At 45.2% G+C, this 25,144-nt stretch overlaps 1 protein-coding gene and 1 long non-coding RNA gene across 36 annotated transcripts in view; one reads left to right on the top strand and one right to left on the bottom strand.

Moving 5' to 3' along the window:
• The first annotated feature begins 3,532 nt into the window (after positions 1-3,532).
• The window catches only part of LOC111531374, a 61,817-nt gene continuing 40,205 nt past the window's right edge, over positions 3,533-25,144 (top strand). For 3 of the 35 annotated variants that reach the window (XR_002728252.1, XR_002728250.1, XR_002728251.1), the window contains exons 1-6: positions 3,533-3,777; positions 10,699-10,842; positions 11,042-11,146; positions 14,901-14,970; positions 18,062-18,106; positions 18,292-18,802. Coding sequence is in view for 6 of the 35 variants with exons in the window: in XM_023198623.1 (XP_023054391.1) it covers positions 10,782-10,842; positions 11,078-11,146; positions 14,017-14,061; positions 14,901-14,970; positions 18,062-18,068 (252 nt within the window). In the remaining 29 variants the exon portion in view is untranslated. Of the gene's footprint in view, positions 3,778-10,698; positions 10,843-11,041; positions 11,147-14,016; positions 14,062-14,900; positions 15,052-18,061; positions 18,107-18,291; positions 18,803-18,992; positions 19,514-25,144 lie in introns of those variants that run through there. The other 32 variants (XM_023198623.1, XM_023198621.1, XM_023198622.1 and 29 more) reach the window with 24 other exon arrangements.
• LOC111531377 lies at positions 11,922-14,279 on the bottom strand. The gene is made up of 2 exons (XR_002728269.2): positions 13,650-14,279; positions 11,922-12,605 (listed from the first exon to the last, which is right to left on the bottom strand). It is a non-coding gene; the product is annotated as an uncharacterized LOC111531377 (long non-coding RNA).

Below are 25,144 nucleotides of genomic sequence, written 5' to 3'. Positions count from 1 at the left end.
GAGCTCACTGCAACATCTGCCTCCCAGGTTCAAGTGATTCTCCTGCCTCAGCCTTCAGAGTAGCTGGGATTACAGGCACTCGCCACCATGCCCAGCTAATTTTTGTATTTTCAGTAGAGATGGGGTTTCACCATTTTGGCCAGGCTGGTCTCGAACTCCTGACCTCAGGTGATCCACCCACCTCAACCTCCCAAAGTACTGGGATTTCAGGCATGAGCCACCGTGCCCGGCCTGTCCTTCTTTTCTTGCATGTCTCTGGCTGGTACTTAGCATGCGAACATGGCATCACTGATACTGTACTAGCCAGCTGAAAAGACGCATACACAGGCTCACACATCAACTTATTGCCAAATTAATTATTGCTGTAAAAATGCTTTGCACCACTGAGGGGACACAGACCATGGAATTTCCAATGTATGAACTCTAGGCTACCAAATACTGTTTACCTTTGGGCACTGTGAACCCCGAGGAAAATTCCAGTGATTTGGGGGCAGTCACAAGGCAAAGTGGTCCAAATGGCCTGAACTCGGAATCAAAGAGCCCTTCGTTTTGATCCCAGCCCACTGCTAATGAACTCTATGGCCCTGGGTTGTTTTCTTATCAGCAGACATGAGCTAATAAGTCCAATATCCATGTATCACAATTGTTTCCCAGTGAATGAACACATAGAAAGTTATACGACAATACAAAAATGTCAGGTAAAAATTTGCTTTTTTGTCCATCAATCCACCTATTCACCTACTCATCCATCCATTCATCCATCTATTCTTCTACCCACCCATCTATCCAGCTATCTATCCATCTGTTTGTCTGTCCCTCCATCTATCCATCCATCCATTCGTCCATCCATCCATCCATTCATCCATCCATCCACCCACCCACCCAGCTACTCATCTCTCTCTCTACCCATCCAGCCAGCCAGAAATCTGTCCACCCATCTATCCATCCATTTGTTCACCCATCCATTCATCCATCCACCCACCTACCCATCTATCTCTCTACTCCTCCAGCCACCCAGTAATCTGTCCGCCCATCTATCCGTCCAACCAGCCATTCACCCACCCATCCACTCACCTATCTATCCACCTATCCATAGATCAGTCCTTCTATCCCCGCTTTCATTCATCCATTTATTCATCTGTCCATTTATCCATCCATTCCTCCACCCACCCATTCATCATTTATTCATCTATTCTTTCATCCATTCATCCACCCACCCATCCATTCATCCATTTATTCACCTGTCCATGTATCCATCCATTCATCCATCCACCCATCTATCCATCCAATCGCCCACTCATCTTTCCATCCATCTATCCACTCATCCTTTCATCCATCCACCCATTTGTCTGCCCATTTATTCATTCATCCAGCCATCTATCTCTCTTTTTTTTTTTTTTTTTTTGAGACGGAGTCTCGCTCTATCGCCCAGGCTGGAGTGCAGTGGCCGGATCTCAGCTCACTGCAAGCTCTGCCTCCCGGGTTTACGCCATTCTCCTGCCTCAGCCTCCCGAGTAGCTGGGAGCACAGGCACCCGCCACCTCGCCCGGCTAGTTTTTTGTAGTTTTTAGTAGAGACGGGGTTTCACCGTGTTAGCCAGGATGGTCTCGATCTCCTGACCTCGTGATCTGCCCATCTCGGCCTCCCAAAGTGCTGGGATTACAGGCTTGAGCCACCGCGCCCGGCCCAGCCATCTATCTCTTTATTCATCCTTCCAGCAAGTGATCCACCCATTCGTGCATGCAGATGGCTGTCTGTCCATTCATTCATCCATCCACCACTTCCTACCCTCAGACCCATCTATATCCACCCATCATCCACTGACCTCAAAAACTTCATTTGATCGTCTGTGCAGCAGACATGGTGTGTAACGCTCAGACATCTCTTAAGTGTCTTGGTTGTCCACAAGAACCTCACAGGAGGTCTCTAAGTTGGGTTCAGACCCTGGTAATGAAAAACAGAAATAAAAGTGATTTAAAGAAAGCTGACGGAGACCTGACTTTAGCAAACAGTGAGATAAAAATGTACGCCTCTGTCCTGTAAAAGAAGTTGGGAGAGTGAGTCTGGGGCTGGCACGGCCATCAAGCTATGTCACCAGCCACCCTGACACCTTTGCTCAACGTGTTCTGCCATGCTTAGGAATACAACTTCTGGCTGGGCGCGGTGGCTCATGCCTGTAATCCCAGCACTTTGGGAGGCCGAGGTGTGTGGATCATGAGGTCAGGAGTTCGAGACCAGCCTGGCCAACAGGGTGAAACCTTGTCTCTACTAAAAATACAAAAATTAGCCAGGCATGGTGGTGCACGCCTGTAGTCCCAGCTACTCAGGAGGCTGAGACAGGAGAATCATTCGAACCCGGGAGGCGGAGGTTGCAGTGAGCCAAGACGGTGCCGCTGCACTCCAGCTTGGGCCACAGAGCAAGAATCCGTCTCAAAACAAACAAACACACACCACACACAACTTCTATCCTGTAGGAGACTTCCTGCTCCAAACTGGCTGCTGGGACTTCAGCCATCATTATCCCAGGCAGGTTCAGGACGAAGCAAAGACAAAAGAAAAAAAGAAAAAGAAAAGTGAGTCCGCCTCCAGGAGTGGAGTGCATAGTTTGACTGCTGCATTCCTCAAATCCCTGAGGTGGGCCCTGCGGTACGGGGCCAGGCCCTCTGGCCTTGCCTGTGTCTGATCCAGGGGCACAGACGGCCCGGGGAAAGACGGCGTCGCCGCAGGCCTGGGACAGCACAAGACCAGTGTTACCGAAGGGCCCCTGACTCCGCCTGCGGGGGCGAGTCGCCAAGGACCAGGACTCAGCCAGGCCACACAGATAGGGGTCTTACCCCTAACCCCAAACCACGGCCACAAGTCCTCACTCCCAATCCTGTCTCTGAGCTCGTGGCCGAACGTCCTTGGTCCCGCGCAGAGGGGGTATCCGCAGTGTGTCCCAAAGCCCCTCACCCCCGCCATCCCTCTCCACTGAGCGCCCCCAGCTCGGACGCTCTAGAAAGGACCAGGGGCCGTGGCTGGCTGTCGAGGCCTACGCCTTTCTGAGCAGGGAAGGGATCGCCCTGAGCGCCCCGCGAGCAGCGGGAAGGGGGCCCCATAGCTTTCCGAGCAGAGAAGCAGGAAGAGTTTTATTTCCTCCCCGTTGGGGCTGCCTGGGAGGGTGCCTGTTAGGAACAGAGAGGGGACAGCAAGGGCGAGTGCGGAGAGGCCCACGCCTCTCCAAGAAGGGCGGCGGTTTCTCTTGGCTCCAGGTAGGGACCGCCCTGGGGCGTGCATTTAAGGGGCCGTAAAGAGGGAGGGACCCGCACTTTCCCGGGGGTTGCACTTTGCTCTAGTTGGCGCCGTCCTGGGCGTCCAGGCGACGGGCTTGTGGGCGGGGGGCACTCACAGTTTCCTGAGAAGGGAAGGGGGGTGTCCCGTGCTCCCCTCGGCGCCGCCTGGGTCCCCTCCGCCCGCCCCCTCCCCCGTCCCCTCCCCGGGGCCCCTCCTCCGTCCCCTCCGGCGTTCCCGCCCCTTGCGTGTGCACGTGGAGGCCGGGGTGGGGCGGGGCTGGCGCAGCCCGGGCTGAGCTTGCAGGGCGGCTTCACTCACCCAACCTCTTCGAGTCCTCCGCGGGCTCCGCCCCACCCGGCCCGTGGGGCAGGTTCTGTCCCGCGGCCTTCGCCCGCGCGCTGCGCTCCGGGACGGCTCCTGCTCGCGTTGGGCGCACCTTGGCCCGCTGGGCTGCGCTGGCGCTGCTGCTCCTCGGCCTGCTCCGCCCTCTGGTGGCCGCCCCTGGTGAGCGAGCGGCGGGATCCGGGTCGGGGGACGTGGTGGGGCGCGGGTCGGGCCTGGAGATCCGCTTGGGGATGTGGGTTGTGGGGTGGTGCGCCCCGCGGGGATACGTGGTCCCTCTTCCCTGCCCGGCGGGACGCGCTGTGCCCACGGGGTCCCAGGTCCGGAGGAGGCGCCCACTTTCTCCCCAACGCTCTTCCTGGGGCGAGGTGGCAGCCGTTTCAGAGGGAAGGGTCAGCGTTTCTTTTGTAAACCAAAAAGTACCTGGGACAAGTCTCAATACATTTGAGTTGATTTGGCCAAGGTCAGGAAGGAGCCCGGGAGACAGATCTGTGCCTTTCTCCAAAGGTGATACTGAGGGCTTAGGTATTTAAAGGGGGGAAAGCACGCTGGAGGGGAAAGGAAGAGGAAGGCTCATTTTACCCAATTCACCTGTTGCAAAAGAAAAGGAGCGGGTAGAATAGTCAATTATGTGTTTGTCTTACGCTCACTAAATTGGCACTTTACTAAGATAAAGTCAACGGAGAGTTGTTGCATTCTTTCTCTGCATCTATCCGCTTGGAAACAGAAGGAAACACAGCTTTTTGCCTAATTCATCTTCCAGCTTTATTATTATTATTATTATTTTGGCAGAGTGAACTGAGGTTCCAAGTTTTAATTTTCCTTCTGCAGTTTTCAGAATCGCAAGCTCTTAAATTTAGAGGGACCTGGGGAAGAGGTGGCATCCGATTCCCCCCAACCCTGGTGACGTTCTTAGGGATCTCTGCAGGGGCCATTGAAAATAATATGCTAAGAATAAATAAGGCTCAAGGACAGTATCTCTAGCTAGTTACGCTTTTAATGAACTCCAGTAGTCAAGGACACTATCGCTAGTTGAACTTTTAATGAACTCTAGTAGGCGCCAAGAAGGCGAACAAATAAGAAAAAGTTTAGAGACAAGGAACTAAGCAGAAGGTTACATCTGGGTGCAGAAAGTTTGTTTTACATTGTGTTATTTCTGCTGACGTGGGGTTTATGGAATATCAATAAAGTGAGGCGGAGGCTCTAGGCGCGGCCGCCATGTTCTCTGTTTGTCTTTGTCTCTTGTGTCTGTTCATTCTCCACCACCCCCTGCACGGGCCCCAACAGATCTCTGCCCCTTTGCATGAGCCCCTCACCCCACCCTGTTATCTCCCCACCGCCCCCCAGGAATCTGGGACCTGGGTCTTTGTTAGGGCAATTGGGGAGGTCTCCCTGGAGCGGCCTCCCGGAGCCACGCCCTGCATCCGGGGCCTAAATTTGGAATTGCTGGGAGCCTGAGACCCGGGGTGGGGGAGGGGAAGGAAAGTTAGAAAAAATGGTCATTCCTGAAAACGTTCAAAAATACTTTGCGGGCCGGGCGCGGTGGCTCACGCTTGTAATTCCAGCACTTTGGGAGGCCAAGGCGGGCGGATCACTTGAGGTCAGGAATTCGAGACCAGCCTGGCCAACATGGTGAAACCCCATCTCTACTAAAAATACAAAAATTAGCTGGGTGTGATGGTGCACATCTATAATCCCAGCTACTCGGGAGGCTGAGGCACGAGAATCGTTTGAACCCAGGAGGCAGAGGCTGCAGTGAGCCAAGATGGGGCCACTGCACTACAGCCTGGTCGACAGAGTGACACTCTGTCTCAAAACAAACAAACAAAAAATTAGCGTATACAGGCTCCAGGAACTTAAGCGCATGCGCTGTGTGACAGGTCCCTGTGAAAAGCGACACGTGGGGGTAGAAATGTGCTACCAGATTATCAGTGTGTACCAGAGGAGAATTCGGAAAACAGAAAAAATACCAGGAAGGAAGGATCCCCTGTCATCCCCGACACTGTTACCTTAACAGTGTTTTGCTTTATTTTTTATTTTTGTAGGCACATAGTCGGTGTATATATTTATGAGTCTGAGATATTTTGATACAGGCTTGCAATAAGCAATAATCACATCATGGAGAATGCAGTATTCATCCCCTCACGCGTTTATCCTTTGCGTAGCGAGCAATTCAATTATACTCTTTAACAACATTTTTCTATCCCCAATCTTTTAAAATAAAACAGAGAACTTGCTGGCTGTCCTATGTTATAAATTCCTTTTTCCACTCACTGGTGCATTTTTGGTCCTTAATATAGTCAGGTTTTTTTTTTTTTTTTTGAGACAGAGTCTAGCTCTGTCGCCTAGGCTTGAGTGCAGTGGTGCAATCTCAGCTCACTGCAACCTCCTTCTCCCAGGATCAAGCAATACTCCTGCCTCAGCCTCCCGAGTAGCTGGGATTACAAGCACCCACCACCATGCCTGGCTAATTTTTGTGTTTTTAGTAGAGACAGGGTTTCACCATGTTGGCCAGACTGGTCTAGAACTCCTGACCTCCGGTGATCCTCCCGCCTCGGCCTCGCAAAGTGTTGGGATTACAGGCGTGAGCCACCACGCCAGCCTAGTCAGGCTTTTAAGTAGACCTGCTTGCAGGCAGTGTCGTGTCTGGACTGGCCTTATCTGTAGGGTCCAGCCCTACGGGGCTTGGCGGGTGTTCTCCCGTGTGTGGAGATGAGAGATCATAAGAAATAAAGACATAAAGACAAAAGACAAATAGATAAAGAGAAAACAGCTGGGCCTGGGGAACCACTACCACCAAGACGCCGAGACCGGTAGTGGTAGCGGCCCTGAATGGTTGGGCGCTGATATTTATTGTATACAAGACAAGGGGGCAGGGTAAGGAGGGTGAGTCATCCAAGTGATTGAGAAGGTCAAGTCAGTCACGTGATCATGGGACAGGTGGCCCTTCCCTCATAGGTAGGCGAAGCAGAGAGGGAAGGCAGCATACGTCAACGTTTTCTTTTATGCACTTATCATAAAGATAAAGACTTCAAGACTTTCACTATTTTTTCTACCGCTATCTTCTAAGAACTTTAAAGAGGAACCAGGAGTACGGGAGGAATGTGAAAGTGGACAAGGAGCGTGACTGTTGAAGCAGAGCACCGCAGGAGGGGGTTTAGGCCGATGACTAGTATCCAGCCTTCCACAAGAAGCTGGTGGAGCAGAGTGTTCCCTGACTCCTAAAGGAAACGAGACTCCTTTTCGTGGTCTGCTAAGTAACGGGTGCCTTCCTAGGCACTGGCATTACCGTAGCTTGACCGAGGAACCCTCAAGCGACCCTTATGCGGGTGTGACAGAGGGCTCACCTCTTGCCTTCTAGGTCACTTGTCACAATGTCCCTTCAGCACCTGACGCTATACCTGCCGGTTATTCCTTGATTATATGAGTTATATTCCTTGCTTATATGAGTAATGCAACAAAGAGTCATATTAGAAGCTAATGATTAGTAATGTTTATACTAGTGAGTGATAATGTCTGTTATCTCTGTATCTAATTTATATTACAACTATTCTTATTCTAACTATTTTCTTTATTACACTGAAACAGTTTGTGCCTTCAGTTTCTTGCCTCGGCACCTGGGTAATCCTCCGCCCACACTTACCAGGGCTGAATATATTTAGGACTAAAAGCCTGCGTGCCCGGCTCTGGGGAAGACAGAGGAGGCCGAGTTTGCTCAGCAAAATTTCTTCTTAATAGTATGTAACTCAGCCTAGAGCATCTCTTAGGAGTCCGGCCCTCTGTGTTTAAGGAGGAATTGCTAATGGCTTTCCACGTTTTAAAAATGTGTCCTGGGTATCCTAGAAATTGTGCTTTCAACTGGTAGAGGTTAGAGACAGTGAGGCCTGCTCCACAGGGGGGACGTTAGAGGAGCTGGCAGCCTGCAGGGGAGGTTCCGAACAGGCCTTCATGTTTTTCTGTTTTCTTTATTTTTTATTTATTTAATTTGTTTATTTTGAGACAGAGTCTTGCTCCGTTGCCCAGACTGGAGTGCAGTGGTGCAGTCTGGGCTCACTGCACCCTCCACCTCCTGGGTTCAAGGGATTCTCCTGCCTCAGCCTCCCAAGTAGCTGGGATGACAGGTGCCCACCACCACGCCCAGCTCATTTTTGTATTTTTAGTAGAGACGGGGTTTCACCATGTTGGCCAGGCTGGTCTTGAACTGCTGACCTCCACGGATCCACCTGCCTTGGCCTCCCAGATTTTTTTAAATTAATTTTTTTATTTCCATAGGTTATTGGGGAACACATGGTGTGTGGTTACATGAGGAAGGTCTTTGGTGATGATTCGTGCGATTTTGGTGCACCCATCACCCGAGCAGTATACACGACACACTATTCATAGTCTTTTATTCCTCACCTCCTTCCCACCTTTTCCCCGTGATTCCCCAAAGTCCATTGTGTCATTCGTGTGCCTTTGCATCCTCATAGCTTAGCTCCCACATGTGAGTGAGAACACACGATGTTTGGTTTTTCATTCCTGACTGACTTCACGTAGCATAATAGACTCCAGTCCCATCCAGGTGGCTGCGAGTGCCATTCCTTTTCATGGCTGAGTAGTATTCCTTCGTATATACATACGACAGTTTCTTTATCCACTTGTTGATCAATGAGCATTTCGGTGGGTTCCACATTTTTGCAACTGCAAATTGTGCTGCTTTAAAAATGTGTGTGCAGGTATTTTTTTCATAGGATGACTTCTTTTCCACTGTGGAAAACAGTGTGGAAGTTCCTTAAAGAACTGAGAGTACAACTACCATTTGACCCAGCAATCCCGCTACTGGGTATTTTCTCTTTTCTTCTTAACTGTCCTTCCTTCTTCCTGGCAGGCTACCACCATAGACATGATGGCTCTGTAGGGTTTTATCGGCTGCATTTGTTCCCAAGCCACCTGCAGAAAGGGTTTTTCTCTTGTCTCTCTGCGAATTCATTTCTTCATCCTTCATGCATTCCTTCCTTCCTTTGCACCTACTGTGTGCTTGGGATCAGGAAAATATATCCAAGGGAGTTCTGGTGGCCTAAGAATTCTGTTTCCGCCAGGCGCGGTGGCTCAAGCCTGTTATCCCAGCACTTTGGGAGGCCGAGACGGGCGGATCACGAGGTCAGGAGGTCGAGACCATCCTGGCTAATATGGTGAAACCCCGTCTCTACTAAAAAATACAAAAAACTAGCCGGGCGACGAGGTGGGCGCCTGTAGTCACAGTGTCTCGGGAGGCTGAGTCAGGAGAATGGCGTGAACCCGGGAGACGGAGCTTGCAGTGAGCTGAGATCCGGCCACTGCACTCCAGCCTGGGCGGCAGAGCAAGACTCCGTCTCAAAAAAAAAAAAAAAAAAAAAAAAGAATTCTGTTTCCTGGAGAAGAAAGGCATGCAACAGGCAGACAGGAGACAGGGCGACAGGGACCACCATACTTGCATCAATAACAATGATTTGCAGGAGCGTTGGTTTCCATGTAGCCCCTCGAGTTTCCTTCATGGAAGCCTCCTTATTCGCCCTTCCCAATTGAAAAGTGCCTCAACTGTAGTTGGGATTTGAAAAGCTTGAAACTAGATGGCCCCTCTGACATCGTGGTAAATTGTCACATCAGTTTGTGGGGCATATCTGGGTTGGGAAAGCCACTTCTCGGACAACCTCTAGCCTCAATGTGATGACAGTCAGCTGTCTCAACCTCTTAGGGTCTCCCTCAAAAAAGCTGCTGGGGACGTGGGAGGAGAGGATGGTGGGATGAGGAATCAGCAGGAGGGACTTGTGTGCAGGGAGAGTGGGAATTCCAGCCTGGTACTGGTGGCACCATTGATTTATACATTTTTTCGCTCGCTCTCCTCTCTCGTGCTCTCTATTCTCTCTCGTGCTCTCTATTCTCTCTCGTGCTCTCTATTCTCTCTCCTCTCTTCTCTTTCCTCTCTCTCTCTCCTCTCCCCCGCTCTCTTTTTCTCCTCTCTCCCCTCTCTCTGTCTCTCCCCTGTCTCCCCCCCTCTCCTCTCTCTCCCCCCTCCTCTCTCTCCCCTCTCTCTCCTCTCTCTCTCCTCTCCTGTCTCTCCCCCTCCTCTCTCCGTCTCTCTATGTCTGTGTCTCTCTCTCTCTCTCTTACTCCCTCTTTTCCTGTCTCATGCTCGTCTTTCACTGTTTTCACCTGAGGGAAGAGTGATGCGAAAATAGGAATTCACTTTTTCTGAAGTGTTTAGAAACGTGGGGCCGTGGCGTGTTCTCCGCCTGTTTTGGGGTCATTCCTTCCTCATTTCTTAGAACGGTGGTATTAACAGCTTAGTTCCCTCCTTTAGGGGCTGATCTGAGTTAGCAGATGCCTTTCGTGATGGAGGAAACAGTGAGGAACTTTTTAAAGTCTCCTCTGTTGCTGACTTTGCTGATTGTCATCGAATTATGATCATTTTTGAGACATCTCTTTTGCATGATAAATGAATTGAGTTTGGACAGTGGGAACAGAGGAAGTACATGTGTTGTTTATTTTTGTTGCATTTTTTAATTTTTTTTTTTTTTTTTTTTACCAGTATGCTGGCTTTTTTTTGTTTTTTTTTTTTAAGTGTAGTTTCAGAGTCTAACTCTGTGGCCCAGGCTGGAGTGCGGTGGCGCGATCTCAGCTCACTGCAACCTCCGCCTCCTGGGCTTAAGCGATTCTCAGGCCTCAGCCTTCCCAGCAGCTGGGATTACAGGCGCCCACTACCATGCCCGGCTAATTTTTGTCTTTTTGGCAGGGGCTGGGTTTTGCCATGTGGACCAGGCTGGTCTCAAACTCCTAAACTCAAGCTGTGCACTCACCTTGGCCTCCCAAAGTGCTGGGATTATAGATATGAGCCATCACGCCCAGCCAGTATGCTGGCTTTTATTTTAAAATGGTTACGGTCTTTGGAACAATGTAAGGCAATTGGGACTCCCCTGGCCAGGTCAGGCCTCATGGGCATATGACCTGTGCAGTCACACAGGGACCTGTGCTCACAAGGGTGCCACGGTTTATTGCTGTGTTGCTGCCATCTTCAAATTCTTCATAAAGTTGGAACAATGGGTCGCACATTTTCATTTTGCACAGGACCTCCTAAATCCTGGAGGTGGTCTGGACACCTGATTTAGTTTTCTTTGAAAATACTTGAAGTTAAATCCTGTGGCTGGAAGATGACGGAAGGGAATTGGCAGGAGGCTACGAGTATGGACATCCCCACCATGACAAAAACGGGTCAGTTTTTACCTGTTTAGCAAACAGTCTCTATGCAAATTGATATTTCATTTGCTTTTCTGGTCGCTATCGAAATTGATTTTTCATTTTCTGGTTGCTATCAGAATTGATTTTTCATTTTATTTTCTGGTCGCTACTGAAATTGATTTTTCATTTTCTGGTTGCTATGGAAATTGATTTTTCATTTTCTTGACTACAGGCACTGATGATGGCAACTCTCGTGTCTTATAAACAGGTGACCCAGCACCCCCTGATCCCCCCAAACCAAAGCCAAATCCAAACCCCAACCGACCTGGTTTCACTGGTAAGAGCCTCTAACCCTACGGGTGGTCTCTCTGTTGTTTATTGTAACATTATTTTATACTTATTAATAAGAATATTTATTCACGTTTTTCTCATGTCGTTTTCTCATTTCTGTCGTATGACATTTACTGACAATTAAATACTATTCTAAGTATATAATAAAATATATTAATTTCTTTAATCCTTAACGTTGAAAACATCGTGTCTTCTGACATTTTAGAATTATGAATTACAAAGCCAATCTGAGTCAACTTTATCTACTCTTTTTCATTCCTTTGAAGAGATTTCTGGTATTCAAATTGTCTAGACCAATGCGTCTGAGTACTTTTGTAGCTTTTAACCTGGTTGTTTGCTTGCCCCAGAATGGCACCAGTTTGATTTGATACCAGGGTATCTGCAAATGTCTGTGTCTTCAAACCTTTTCCAGTAGCAATTATCACCTACAAAACCTTTGTCGAATAGTGTCATTATTATATCAAACGAGTCTTCCTTTCACATCTCTCGTTCTGAAATGTAAAAAGCATAATGCATCCCAATGGGCCGTGGAGACTTCTTCTTTTGTGTATTGGATGCTTTGGCCCCATCCTTCAATTCATGGTGCCCGCCACCAGGCCCGGCTCATTTGTGTATTGTTAGTAGAAACGGGGTTTCACCATGTTGGCCAGGCTGGTCTCGAACTCCTGACCTCAGATGTTCCGCCTGTCTCGGCCTCGCTACCTACTGATGTATAAGCCTTCTTCAGTGATTTATCGATATAAAAGATTACCAGCCACTTATTATGAAAATGGTTTTGCACTTTATTTTTCCCTTTGAATATTTTTAACAGGAATGTTTTACAAGCAGTATGTTTTTTTTTTAATGGTGTCTTACGTTTGTGTGGGTATCCTGCTTCCTGTAACTTTTTCTTTTCCATTTAAATTGGGAATCATTTTGCTCTTGTCTCTTCTCTTGGGAGAAGTAAAACCTTCTTTTTAATTTCATTTGAATTGTTTATAATCATAGGTTGATTCAAGGAATGGTAATGCATTTTCAATGTTGAGCTTTTTTTTTTTTTTTTTTTTTTCTGTTTTTTGAGACAGAGTCTCAAGTGGCGTGATCTTAGCTCACTGCAGCCTCCGCTTCCTGGGTTCAAGCGATTCTCGCGCCTCAGCCTCCCAAGTAGCTAGGATTACAGACATGCACCACCATGCTAGGCAAATTCTTGTATTTTGAGTAGAGACGGGATTTCGCCATGTTAGCCGGGCTGGTCTTGAACCCCTGACCTCAGGTGATCTGCCCACCTCAGCCTCTCAAAGTGCTGGGATTACAGGTGTGAGCCACTGCGCCTGGCCTGAGCTTTTTCTTTGAGCTTAGATTTGTCTCTTTCTCTTGTTGATTCCGTCAATGGGTTTCTAAAGTGTTTTTTCCTTGCTTTTGTTACTCTGAATCCATTTTCGTGTCCACTATTTTTCTGTTTATTTCTGTCATGTAGAAACTATTGTGTGTATTTTTTTTTACTGTCCGTGAAATGATGACCCTTTGTTAAAATCCAATTTTTTTCTCGTCATTTCTGACCTCTTCTAAGAAGTCTGTCTTATTATTTGGTAACGGGTTTTAAAAATTTTCCCTGTTCCTGGATTTATATGTTCTCTTTACAGTTCATTTGTAATTTAGTTCTGTTGCCTTTGCTAGAAAACTCAGGACAACTTTTAATATGTGGAGTTGTAAATACGGTAGACAGCTTTTTTTCCAGACATTAGGACAAAACCCCAAAGAGATTCACCTTTAAATAAAATAAATCATTTCAAGAAGTGTCTTTCCCTTCTAGTATGCTTTTTTTCCTGAACACATACGTTCTTATGCTATGAGATTTCTTATTCCTTTCTATACAATGTATGTGAAAAATCATGTGCTTTGTGCTTTTACTTGTGTATTTTAATATGGTTTTGAAAGAAAAGATTCATTTTGATGTAGCTCCTCATGTTTCTTTCATTTGAGCCTCCTTGATCACTCCCAATATAAAATGTGCCTCCACCTTAATTGGGATTTGAAAAGCTTAGAACTAGAAGGCTGGGCTGGGTAAGGTGGCTCACGCCTGTAATCTCAGCACCTTAGGAGGCTGAGGCGGCTGGATCACTTGAGGTCAGGAGTTCAAGGTCAGCCTGACCAACATGGAGAAACCCCGCCTCTGCTAAAAATACAAAAATTACCCAGGTGTGGTGGCGCACCCCTGTAATCCCAGTTACTCGGGAGGCTGAGGCAGGAGAATGGCTTGAACCCGGGAGGCAGAGGTTGCAGTGAGCTGAGATTGCACCACTGCACTCCAGCCTGAGCAAAAGAGCAAAACTCCATCTCAAAAAAAAACAAAAACAAAACAAACAAAAAAACCTAGAAGGCTGGCTTTGAAACTAGCATGAATGTCACATTAGTTTGTGGAGCCCAGCTGGGTGGGTAGAGCCACTTTTCAGACACAGATCAGAATTTGTCAGTCACAGATCAGATGAGATCACAGTCACCTGCCCTACCTCTTACGGTCTGCTTACCAGGTCAGGTGTTGCGGACCTGGGAGGAGATAATGGGGAGTCAATCAGAGAGAGTTGTGTGCAAGCAGATTTGGAGTCCCACTTGGGTCCAGGCAGCACAATTGATTTACAAATGACATTATTTCTGTCTCCCTCTCTCTCTTGCTCTCATCTCTTACTCTTGTCATCTGAAGGAAAAATGATGTAAAAATGGTCAGGAATTTATTTTTTCAAATGACATCCTGGTCAGTGTGATACTCAGAAAAGTCTTTAGTCATGTGGGTCTCTGGTGATTTCTCCATCTGTTTCTGAAGTCATTCCTTCCTCATTTCTCAGAACTTGAGAATTACCAGACCGTTCCCTCCTTTAGGGGCTGACTTTGACTTGGCAGATGCCTTTGGTGAAGGAGGAAACAGTGAGTAACTAACTCTTTTTAAGTCTCGTCTGTTGCCGACTTGCTTACTGTCACCAAATCACTGTCATTTCCAAGAGACTTATCTCTTTTGCGTGATCCATGGATTGGGTTTATACAGTGGAAATACTGGAGACATATGCCTTGTTGTAGTTTATTCTTGTTGTTGTTGGATTTTTTTTTCCACCAGTATGCTGGCTTTTATTTTAAAATCGTTACAGTTTTTGGAATGATATAAGGCAAATGTCACTTCCCTGGCCAGGTCAGACTTCATGGGCATGTGACCTGCGCAGTCACACAGGGACCTGTGCATACAAGGGCACTATATTGGTGTATTACTCTGTAGCTGCCATCTCGAAATTCTTCATAAAATGGGAGCAACGAGTCTTGCATTTTCACTTTGCACAGGACCTCTCAAATTCTGGAGGTGGTCTGGATACCTGGCTTAGTTTTCTTTGAAAATACTTGAAAATACTTAAATCCTGTAGCTGGAAGATGATGGAAGGGAATTGGCAAGAGGCTGTGTGTATGGACATCCCCACCATGACAACAACAAGGGCCACTTTTTACCTGTTTAGTGAACAGTCTCTATGCAAATTGATTTTTCATTTGCTTTTCTGGTCGCTATGGAAATTGATTTTTCATTTTCTTTTGTGGTTGCTACTGAAACTGATTTTTCATTTTCTTTCTTTTTTTTTTCTGGTCACTATCAAAATTGATTTTTCATTTTCTGGTCGCTATCGAAATTGATTTTTCATTTTTCTGGTTGCTATGGAAATTGATTTTTCATTTTTTTTGACTGCAAGGCACTGATGATCGCAACTCTCATGTTTTACAAACAGGTGACCCCCAGCACCGCCTGATCCCCCAAACCAAAGCCAGATCCAAGCCCCAACCGGCCTGGTTTCACTGGTAAGAGCCTCTAACCCTACGGGTCGTCTCTATGTCGTTTACTCGGCAGTGATGTTTGTGTCATCTGAGGAGAGATTTCAGGTGAGCCTGTTCCTGCTATTGAATTACAAGGTGATTGCAGTGCTCAAGTAGTGGAAAACCTAGATTTCAAAAATAGTTTTTGGTTTGGATTTTATTTTTCTTTTCTTGATTTCACTTCAAAGATAAATGGAACTTCCAGATAATTGAATAAGAGCTTTTAGATACAGACTTGCTGTGGGGAAAACCATCTCTGTGTTTCCTATGGGGAAGCCAACTTGTTTTAAATAATTAGATTTTTACTGAGTGTTTTTCTTTACATGTTTGTTTAATTTTTAACACAGAAAACTATCAAGATGGTCTAAATCCTGTTGACATTAAAAATGGTTTTTTGCTGGTAATGTTATTATTGGCATAAGCATATTCCTTGAACATTTTCTTGTGTCATTTAATCATTTGTATCATATGACTTTACGTTATTATACTACCATTATACTACATACTTAATTACATACTTTGGTTTCTTTAATCCCTAATTCTGAAGTTATGTCTCTTCTGATGTTTTGGAATTATAAATTACAAAGCAAATTTGACTGCCCTTCATGCACTTTCCTTTATGTTTGAAGATATATTTCTAGAGTGCAGGTTGTTTAGATCAATGTTTGTGAGTACTTTGGTAGCTTCTGACATGGTTTTGAAATTGCCTCAGAATTGCACCAATTTATTTTCATGGCGGCGACGCTAACCTTGTCTTAGTTTCATGTCTTTAATTCTGGAACTTGAAACAAAAACAATGCATCAGTGGGCCGTGGAGACTTCTTCTGTGTATGGCATACTGTGTCTTTTATTCTTCTACTCTAGTATATCCTCCCTGATTTCTAGTCATTTTTGAATTACTTATAGACAATAAACATTGCCCGGTATATTATGAAAATGTGTTTCCACTTTATTGTTGCCTCTGAAAACATTTTGAACAGAACCATTTACAAGCAAGACTTGAATTTTTCTTTTTTATGTTGTCTTAGGTTTGTGTGAGTTTCCACCTTTGTGCACCGTGTTTTTCTTTTTAACTTCAGAACCATTTTATCACTGTCTCTCTTCCCTCTTGGGAAAAAGAAAACCATCTTTTTCTTTTCATTTGAATTACTTACAACTATGAATTGATTTATAGAATGCTAAAATATTTGTAAAACCGAGCATTTTCATTGGGACTCAAATTCTTCTGTGGGCCTTTTTCTCCTGGTGATTTCTTTAAATGGATTTCTAAGGTGTTTTCCCGTCAGTATTGATTTGTTTTGCTGAATACATTTTTATGTGCGCTGTTTTTCTATTTCTGAACTATAGCAGCATTTTTGTGCATTCTCTCTTACTCTCCACTGAATGATGAACCCTTATGAACTCCAATTGTTTTCTCTCCATTTCTTATGTTTCTGAGAAGACCGACATATGATTTGTAAGTGATTTTTTTTTTTTTTTTTTTTGAGACGGAGTCTTGCTCTGTGGCCGGATCTCAGCTCACTGCAAGCTCCGCCTCCCAGGTTCACGCCATTCTCCTGCCTCAGCCTCCCAAGTAGCTGGGACTACAGGCGCCCGCCACCTCGCCCGGCTAGTTTTTTGTATTTTTTAGTAGAGACGGGGTTTCACCGTGTTAGCCAGGATGGTCTCGACCTCCTGACCTCGTGATCCGCCCGTCTCGGCCTCCCAAAGTGCTGGGATTACAGGCTTGAGCCACCGCGTCCGGCAGATTTGTAAGTGATTTTTAAAAATTGTCTCCTTTTCTATGTTTTTTCGTTGTCTTCAGAGGGCATTCTTATTTTTATTGAATTGGCTTTGCTAGAGAACACATGATGGCTGTAAGTATGAGTGAAGAGAGTAGACATTTTTTATTCCTGATTTCAAGGCAAAAACCTAAAGAGGTTCACCTTTAAATAAAATAAATTGTCTTTACAAAACCAGGTATTCATTCCAAGAAGATCTCTCTACTCTAGTATACTTTTTTTTTCTAAACATATAATAGTACAGGTTCTCATACCGTGAGACTTCTTATTTCTTTATATACAATATATTTGAAAAACCATCGGTTTTTTAGTGATTACTAATGTACTGTTGTTCATGGTTTTGAAAAGGGTTGGATTCAAAGTAGCCCCTCATGTTTCCTTCATTTAAGCCTCCTTTTTTCCCCTTCCCATGTAAAAAGTTCCTGATGGCCAGGAATAGAGGTTCACACGTATAATCCCAGCACTTTGGGAGGCTAAGATGGGAGGATCTTTCGAGCCCAGGAGTTCAAGACCGACCTGGGCAACATAGCAAGACCCCCTCTCTACAATGAAATAAAAAATTAGCCAGGCGTGGTGGCACATGCCTCCTGTCCCACCTGCTTGGGAGGCTGAGGCAGGAGGATTGCTTGAGGCCAGGAGACGGAGCCTGCAGTGAGCTGTGGTCACACCACTGCACTCCAGCCTGGGTGACAGAGGACGACCCTGTCTCAAAACAAAACAAAAACAGTTCCTCTACCTTAGTTAGGATTTGAAAAGCTTAGAACTGGAAGGCAGCCTCTGAAATGATCGAGAATGTCTCAGCAGTTTGTGGAGCACACCTGGTGGGTAGACCCACTTTTGAAACACTCTCTAGCCCAAATCTGATCACAGTCATTCTTCCTCACCTCTTGGGGTCTCCCTCACAGAAGGCGTTGCGGGTGTCGAACGACGTGATGATGGGATGGGAATAAACAGGAGCAAATAGTGTGCAGGCAAAGTTGGAGTTCCTACTCAGTCCGGGAGCAGAATTGATTTATGAATTTCTTTCTCTCTTTGTGTCTATCTTTTTTCTCTCTCTCTTTCTCTCTTCCCCCCAGCCCCACACCCCAACCTTCTGATCTCTAATCTGTTCATGGGAGAGAAGAGTGATGTGAAAATGGTCAGGAATTTGCTTTTTCTAAAATGAGATCCTGGTGAGAGTCATGTTCAGAAAAGTATTTAGTCACGTGGGGCTCTGGTGATTTCTCTGTTTATGAGCTCATTTCTTCCTGGTTTCTCAGAACTCTGGTGTTAACAGCCCGTTTCCTTTTTTGTAGGGGCTGACTTTGACTTAGCAGATGCCTTTCATGGTGGAGGAAATAGTGAGTAGCTCTTTCAAGTCTCCTCTGTTGCTGACTTGCTTGTTATCACTCAATTATGATCATTTGCAAGAGACTTACCTCTTGAGAATGATCAATGGAACTTGTTTGCACCAAAGAAAGTTAGGGAGTAAGTGTGATGTTGTTGTCTTTTTGATGTTGTTGGACTTTTTTTTTTTTTTTTCCAGTTCACTTGCTTTTGTTTAGTCTTTGGAATGACGTAAGGCAAATGTGACTCTCCTGGCCATGTCAGGCGCACAGGCATGCGACTTGTGAAGTCACCCAGGGAGCTGTGCTTACAAAGGTGCTGTATTGGTTTACCGGTCTGTAGTTACCGTGTTGCTCTTCTTCATACAGTTGGGATGAGGGTCCCACATTTTTGTTTTGCACAGGACCTTGCCAGTTCTGTCACTGGGCTACACACCTGCTTTAGTTTAATTTGATGTTAAGCAATGTAGCTGGAAGATGATGGAAGAAAGTTGGCAGGAGGCTGTGTGTATGATTATCCCTGCCATGACAGGCAGCAAGCTCCAACTGCTACCTGATCTGTCAGCCATCTCTATGCAAATTGACGTTGCATTCTCTTTACTCTAAGTACGTCAGGATTGCAACTCTCATTGTCACAAAGAGATGACCCAGCACCTCCTAATTCACCCAAGCGGAAGCCAAATGCAAACCCTAAGCAACCTGAATTCATTGGTAAGTGCTTCTCACTCCATAGGTTGTCTGTATATGGTCCACAGTAGAGCGGTATCCACGTCAGCTGGACGAGAGGCTCTCAGATGAGCATGTGCTTGCTGTTGACTCTCTGGACAGAGTTATTCCAGTGGGCAGGGAGGGAAGTACACACTTTTCTAAAATCGATATGTGACTTGCATTTTGTTTTTAGTTTGCTGATTTTACTTCCAAGATTGTATGGAACGTCTAAAACACGGAGCACAAGATTTTCATATGAACTTGGTATAGAGAAAATGGCCTGTGCATTCCCTGCGGAGAAACTTGGGTGTTTTCAATGTTTTTGCTCTGGAATATTTGTATCAGCTATTTTGACACATGAGAGCATTCTCGGGGTAATCTGACTAGCAACTGTTTTTTGAACTGAATTGTTGTGAAACATTGAGGGTTTTAGTTTTGTTTTTGTTTTTGTTTTTAATTTTTAACACAGAATCATAAATAATGTGCCTGTCCTCTTAGCATTTTGATGGTTATTTGCACTTATTTTTATATATCCGTTTAAATGAAGCAGATGTTAAGTAGTAAAGCCAGTCTTTTGTTCATACTGCCCTGTAACATTATTATTATTATTTATTATTATTTGAGATGGAGTCTCGCTCTCTCACCCAGGTGGGAGTGCAGTGGCACGATCTCGGCTCACTGCAACCTCTGCCTCCTGGGTTCGAGCAATTCTCCTGCCTCAGCCTCCTGAGTAACTGGGATTACAGGCATGCACCACCATGCCCAGCTAATTTTTGTGTGTGTATTTTTAGTACAGATGGGGTTTCACCATGCTAGCCAAGCTGGTCTCAAACTCCTGACCTCAGGTGATCTGTCCACCTTGGCCTCCCAAAGTGCTAGGCTTACAGGCATGAGCCACTGCACCCGGCCTATTTTATACTTCTTAATAGTCACTGAACGTTTGCTCATATCATTTTATCATTTATATCACATGACATTTACTGTCAATTATATACTATTCTATATAAATACTTAATACATTAATTTATTTAACTAATCCCTAATGTCTAAAATATTGTGTCTTCTGACTTTTTAGAGTTACGAATCACAAAGCAAATTTGAGTCAACTTCATCTACTTTTTTTTTTTGAAGAGATTTCTGGTATTCAAATTGTCTAGATCAGTGTATATGAGTCCTTTTCTAGTTTTTGACCTGGTTCGCCATTTGCCCCAGAATTGTCCCAGTTTTTTTGATGATGGTGTGGGCAGATCTCCGTATCGTCACACCACCTCTACTGGTTATCACCTACAAAACCTTTGTCAGATAGTGTAAGGATTGTATCAAACTTGTCTTAGTTTCACACCTCTAATTCTGAAATTAAAAAAAAAAAAATAGTGCATTCCGGTTAGCCATGGATACTCCTTTTGTGTATTGGATGTTATGCCCTTTATTCTTAAATTATCGTATGTACCTACTGATTTATAAGTCTTCAGTTATTTATGGATATTAAAGATTATTAGCCACTTACTATGAAAATGTTTTTGCTATGTGTTTTTGCCTTTTAATATTTTTAACAGGAATGTTTCACAAGCAAGACCTAGTTTTTTTTATGGTGTCTTAAGTTCGCATTGGTTTTCTGGTTTCGTGACTTTTTTTTTTGATGGAGAATAATTTTGCCATCGTGTGTCCCACTTGGGAAAAGTAAAACCGTCTTTTTAATTTCATTTGCATTGTCTTCAAACATAAGTTGATCAAAGAAGTTGGGAAACATTTTCAAAGTTGAGCTTTCTCCTTGAGATTTGACGCATCTGTTTTTCCTGATGATTTCTGTCAATGGATTTCTCAATTGTTTTTGTTTTTTGTTTCTCTGAATCTATTTCTGTGTCCACTATTTTTCTGTTTATTTCAATCATATACAAAGGATTTTGTATATTTTTCTTTACGATCCACAAATTGTTTGCAAATTATTTTTTTAATTTCCTCTTTTTTATATTTGTACATTTTGTTTACAGTTTATTTGTAATTTGGTTGTACTGTCTTTGCTAGATGAACCCAGGGCAGCTTTTCATATGTAGAATTGTAAATACAGTAAACAGCTTTTATTTCAGACTTTAGGGCAAAAACCCAAGGAGATTCACCTTTAAATAAAATAAATCACTTCAAAAAGCCTCTTTCTACTCTAGTATACTTTTTTTCCTAAACATATAATAGTATAGTTTCTCATACCATGAAATATATTATTTATATGCAATATGTTTGACTACTTATTTGATTTTTATTGATTACTCATGTACTGTTACATGGTTTTGGAAAAATGTTGGATTTGATGTCACTCCTCATATTTCTTTTATTTACATTTCCTTGTTATCCCCTTTCAGTATAACAATTTCCCCAACCTGGCTGGGCACAGTGGCTCACCCTTGTAATCCCAGCACTTTGGGAGGCTGAGGCGGGTGGATCACAAGGTCAGGAGTTCGAGATCAGCTTGGCCAATACGGTGAAACACCATCTGTACTAAAAATACAAAAATTAGCTGGGTGTGGTGGTGGGCACCTGTAGTCCCAGGTACTCAGGAGACTGAGGCAGGAGAATCGCTTGAACCTGGGGGAGGAGGAGGTTGTTGTGAGCTGAGATTGCACCACTGCCCTCCAGCCTGGGGGACAGAGTAAGACTCCGTCTCAAAAAAAAAAAATAAAATAAAATAAAATTCCCCAACTTTAGTTGGGATTTGAAAAGCTTAAAACTAGAAGGCACCCTCTGAAACCATGGTGAGTTTTCACGTCAGTTTGTCTGGCACATCTGGGTTGGTAGAGTCACTTTTTAGACACCGTCTAGCCCCTCTTAGGGTCTCCCTGGCGGACAGTGTTGGTTACCTGGGGGGAGATGACATTTGGACAGGAAATCAACAGGAGAGAACCATGTGCAGGTTAGAGTTGGAATTCCAACTCTGTCCAGGCAGCACAATTGATTAATAAATTAGTTTATTTCTCTCTCCGGCTCTCATCTTTTGCTCTTTTCATCAGAAGAGAGAGTGATGTGAAAATGATCAGGAATTCACTTTTTCTGTTGAGATTCTGCGTAGAGGGGTATCCAGAAAAGTATTTAGGAACGTCGGGTTATGGTGTTTTCTGCATCTGTTTACGAGATCATTTCTTCCTCATTTCTCTGCGAACTTTGGTGTTGACAGCCAGTTTCCCTCCTTGAGGGGATGACTTTGACTTAGCAGATTCCTTACATGACAGAGGAAACTGAGTAACTCCTTAAAGTCTCCTCTGTTGCCGACTTGCTTATTACCACCAAATTATTATCGTTTCCAAAAAACGTATCTCTTGCGAATGATCAATGAAACCTGTTTGCACAGTGGAAAGCTAGGGAGTAGGTGTGTTGTTGTTTGTTTTTGATGTTGTTGGACTGTTTTTTCTTTTTTTTTTTTTCTGAGACGGAGTCTCGCTCTGTCACCCAGGCTGGAGTGCAGTGGCCGGATCTTCAGCTCACTGCAAGCTCCGCCTCCCAGGTTCATGCCATTCTCCTGCCTCAGCCTCCCGGGTAGCTGGGACTACAGGCGCCGCCACCTCGCCCGGCTGGTTTTTTTTTTTTGTAGTTTTTAGTAGAGACGGGGTTTCTCCATGTTAGCGAGGATGGTCTCCATCTCCTGACTTCGTGATCCGCCCTTCTCGGCCTCCTAAAGTGCTGGGATTACAGGCTTGAGCCACCCCGCCCCGCGCCCCCCCCCCTTTTTTTTTTTTTTTTTTTTTTTTTTACCGGTATGCATAGTTTTATTTTAAAATTCTTACAGTCTTTGGAATGATGTAAGGCAAATGTGACTCCCCTGGCCAGGTTAGGCTTCATGAGTGTGTGACTTGTTCGATCACGCAGGGACCCATGCTTACAAGGGTGCCATATTGGTTTATGAGTCTGTAGTTGTCATCTTGAAATTCTTAATACAGTTGAACAAGGGTTTCTGCATTTTCGTTTTACACAGTACCTTGCCAATTCTATAGCTGATCTGAAAAGCTGCCTGATAGGTTTTATTGAAAATACTTGAAGGTAAGTACTGTAGCTGGACGTTGCAATACTTACTGGTTCATTCGGATAATTGTAGAACTTCCTGGTTTGCAGGGACATTGTAACACTTCCTGGTTCATACAGATAATTGAAGAACTTCCTGGTTTGCAGAAACACTGCAATACTTCCTGGTTCATAGGGATAATTGTAGCACTTCTTAGTTTGTAGGGACATTGTAAAATTTCCTGGGTCATGGTGACACTGCGACACTTTCTGCTTCATATGAATAATTGTAGAACTTCCTGGTTCATGAAGACTTTTGCAACCCGCTGGTCCATAGGAATAATTGTAGCACTTCCTGGTTCGTAGGGACATTGCCACACTTCCTGGTTCGTCTGGATGATTGTAGCACTTCCTGGTTCATGGGGAATTGTGACACTTTTGGCTTCATAGTGGCATTGCCACACTTCGTGGTCCATAGGGATAATTGTGTCACCTCCTAGTTCGTAGGGACATTACCACACTTCCTGGTTCATCTGGATAATTGTAGGACCTCAGGGTTCATGGGGAAATTGTGACACTTTCGGCTTCATGGTGGCATTGACACACTTCCTGGTCCATAAGGATAATTGTGTCATCTCCTGGTTCGTAGGGAGATTGCCACACTTACTGGTTCATCTGGATAATTGTCGCACTTCCTGGTTCATGCGGGAATTGTGACACTTTCGGCTTCATAGTGGCACTGCCACACTTCCTGGTCCATAGGGATAATTGTGTCACCTCCTGGTTCGTAGGGACATTGCCACACTTCCTGGTTCGTCTGGATAATTGTAGCACTTCATTTCGGCTTCATGGTGGCATTGCCACACTTCCTGGTCCATAGGGATTATTGTGTCACCTCCTGGTTCGTAGCGACATTGCCACACTTCCTGGTTCATCTCGATAATTGTAGCACTTCCTGGTTCATGGGGAAATTGTGAAACTTTCGGCTTCATGGTGGCGTTGCCACACTTCCTGGTCCATAGGGATAATTGTGTCACCTCCTGGTTCGTAGGGACATTACCACGCTTCCCGGTTCGTCTGGATAATTGTAGCACTTCCTGATTCATGGGGAAATTGTGACACTTTCGGCTTCTCGGTGGCATTGCCACACTTCCTGGTCCATAGGGATAATTGTGTCATCTCCTGGTTCGTAGGGACATGGCCACGCTTCCTGGTTCGTCTGGATAATTGTAGCACTTCCTTTCGGATTCATAGTGGCATTGCCACACTTCCTGGTCCACAGGGATAATTGTGTCACCTCCTGGTTCGTGGGGACATTGCCACACTTCCTGGTTCGTCTGGTAATTGTAGCACTTCCTGGTTCATGGGGAAATAGTGACACTTTTGGCTTCACGGTGGCATTGCCACACTTCCTGGTCCATAGGGATAATTGTGTCACCTCCTGGTTCGTAGGGACATTGCCACACCTCCTGGTTCGTCTCGATAATTGTAGCACTTCATTTCGACTTCATAGTGGCATTGCCACACTTCGTGGTCCATAGGGATTATTGTGTCACCTCCTGGTTCGGAGCGACATTGCCACACTTCCTGGTTCGTCTGGATAATTTTAGCACTTCCTGGTTCATGGGGAAATTGTGACACTTTCGGCTTCACGGTGTTGTTGCCACACTTCCTGGTCCATAGGGATAATTGTGTCACCTACTGGTTCGTAGGGACATTGCCACACTCCCTGGTTCGTCTGGATAATTGTAGCACTTCATTTCGGCCTCATAGTGGCATTGCCACACTTCCTCGTCCGTAGGGATTTTGGTGTCATCTCGTGGTTCGTAGCGACATTGCCACACTTCCTGGTTCGTCTGGATAATTGTAGCACTTCCTGGTTCATGGGGATATTGTGACACTTTCGGCTTCACAGTGGCGTTGCCACACTTCCTGGTCCATAGGAATAATTGTGTCACCTCCTTGTTCGTAGGGACATTGCCACGCTTCCCGTTTCGTCTGGATAATTGAACACTTCCTGGTTCATGGAGAAATTGTGACACTTTCAGCTTCATTGTGGCATTGCCAGACTTCCTGGTCCATAGGGATAATTGTGTCACCTGCTGGTTCGTAAGGACATTGCCACACTTCTTGGTTCGTCTGGTAATTGTAGCACTTCCTGGTTCATTGGGAAATTGTGACACTTTCGGCTTCATGGTGACATTGCCACACTTCCTGGTCCATAGTGATGATTGTGTCATCTCCTGGTTCGTAGGGAGTTTGCCACACTTCCTGGTTCATCTGAATAATTGTCGCATTTCCTGGTTCATGAGGAAATTGTGACACTTTCGGCTTCATGGTCTCACTGCCACACTTCCT

The sequence above is a fragment of the Piliocolobus tephrosceles genome, chromosome Y (assembly GCF_002776525.5).
Source record: "Piliocolobus tephrosceles isolate RC106 chromosome Y, ASM277652v3, whole genome shotgun sequence".
Classification (NCBI taxonomy): Eukaryota; Metazoa; Chordata; class Mammalia; order Primates; family Cercopithecidae; genus Piliocolobus; species Piliocolobus tephrosceles.
Note: the sequence above shows the minus strand (reverse complement) of the source record. Positions and strands in the feature narration are given on the sequence as shown.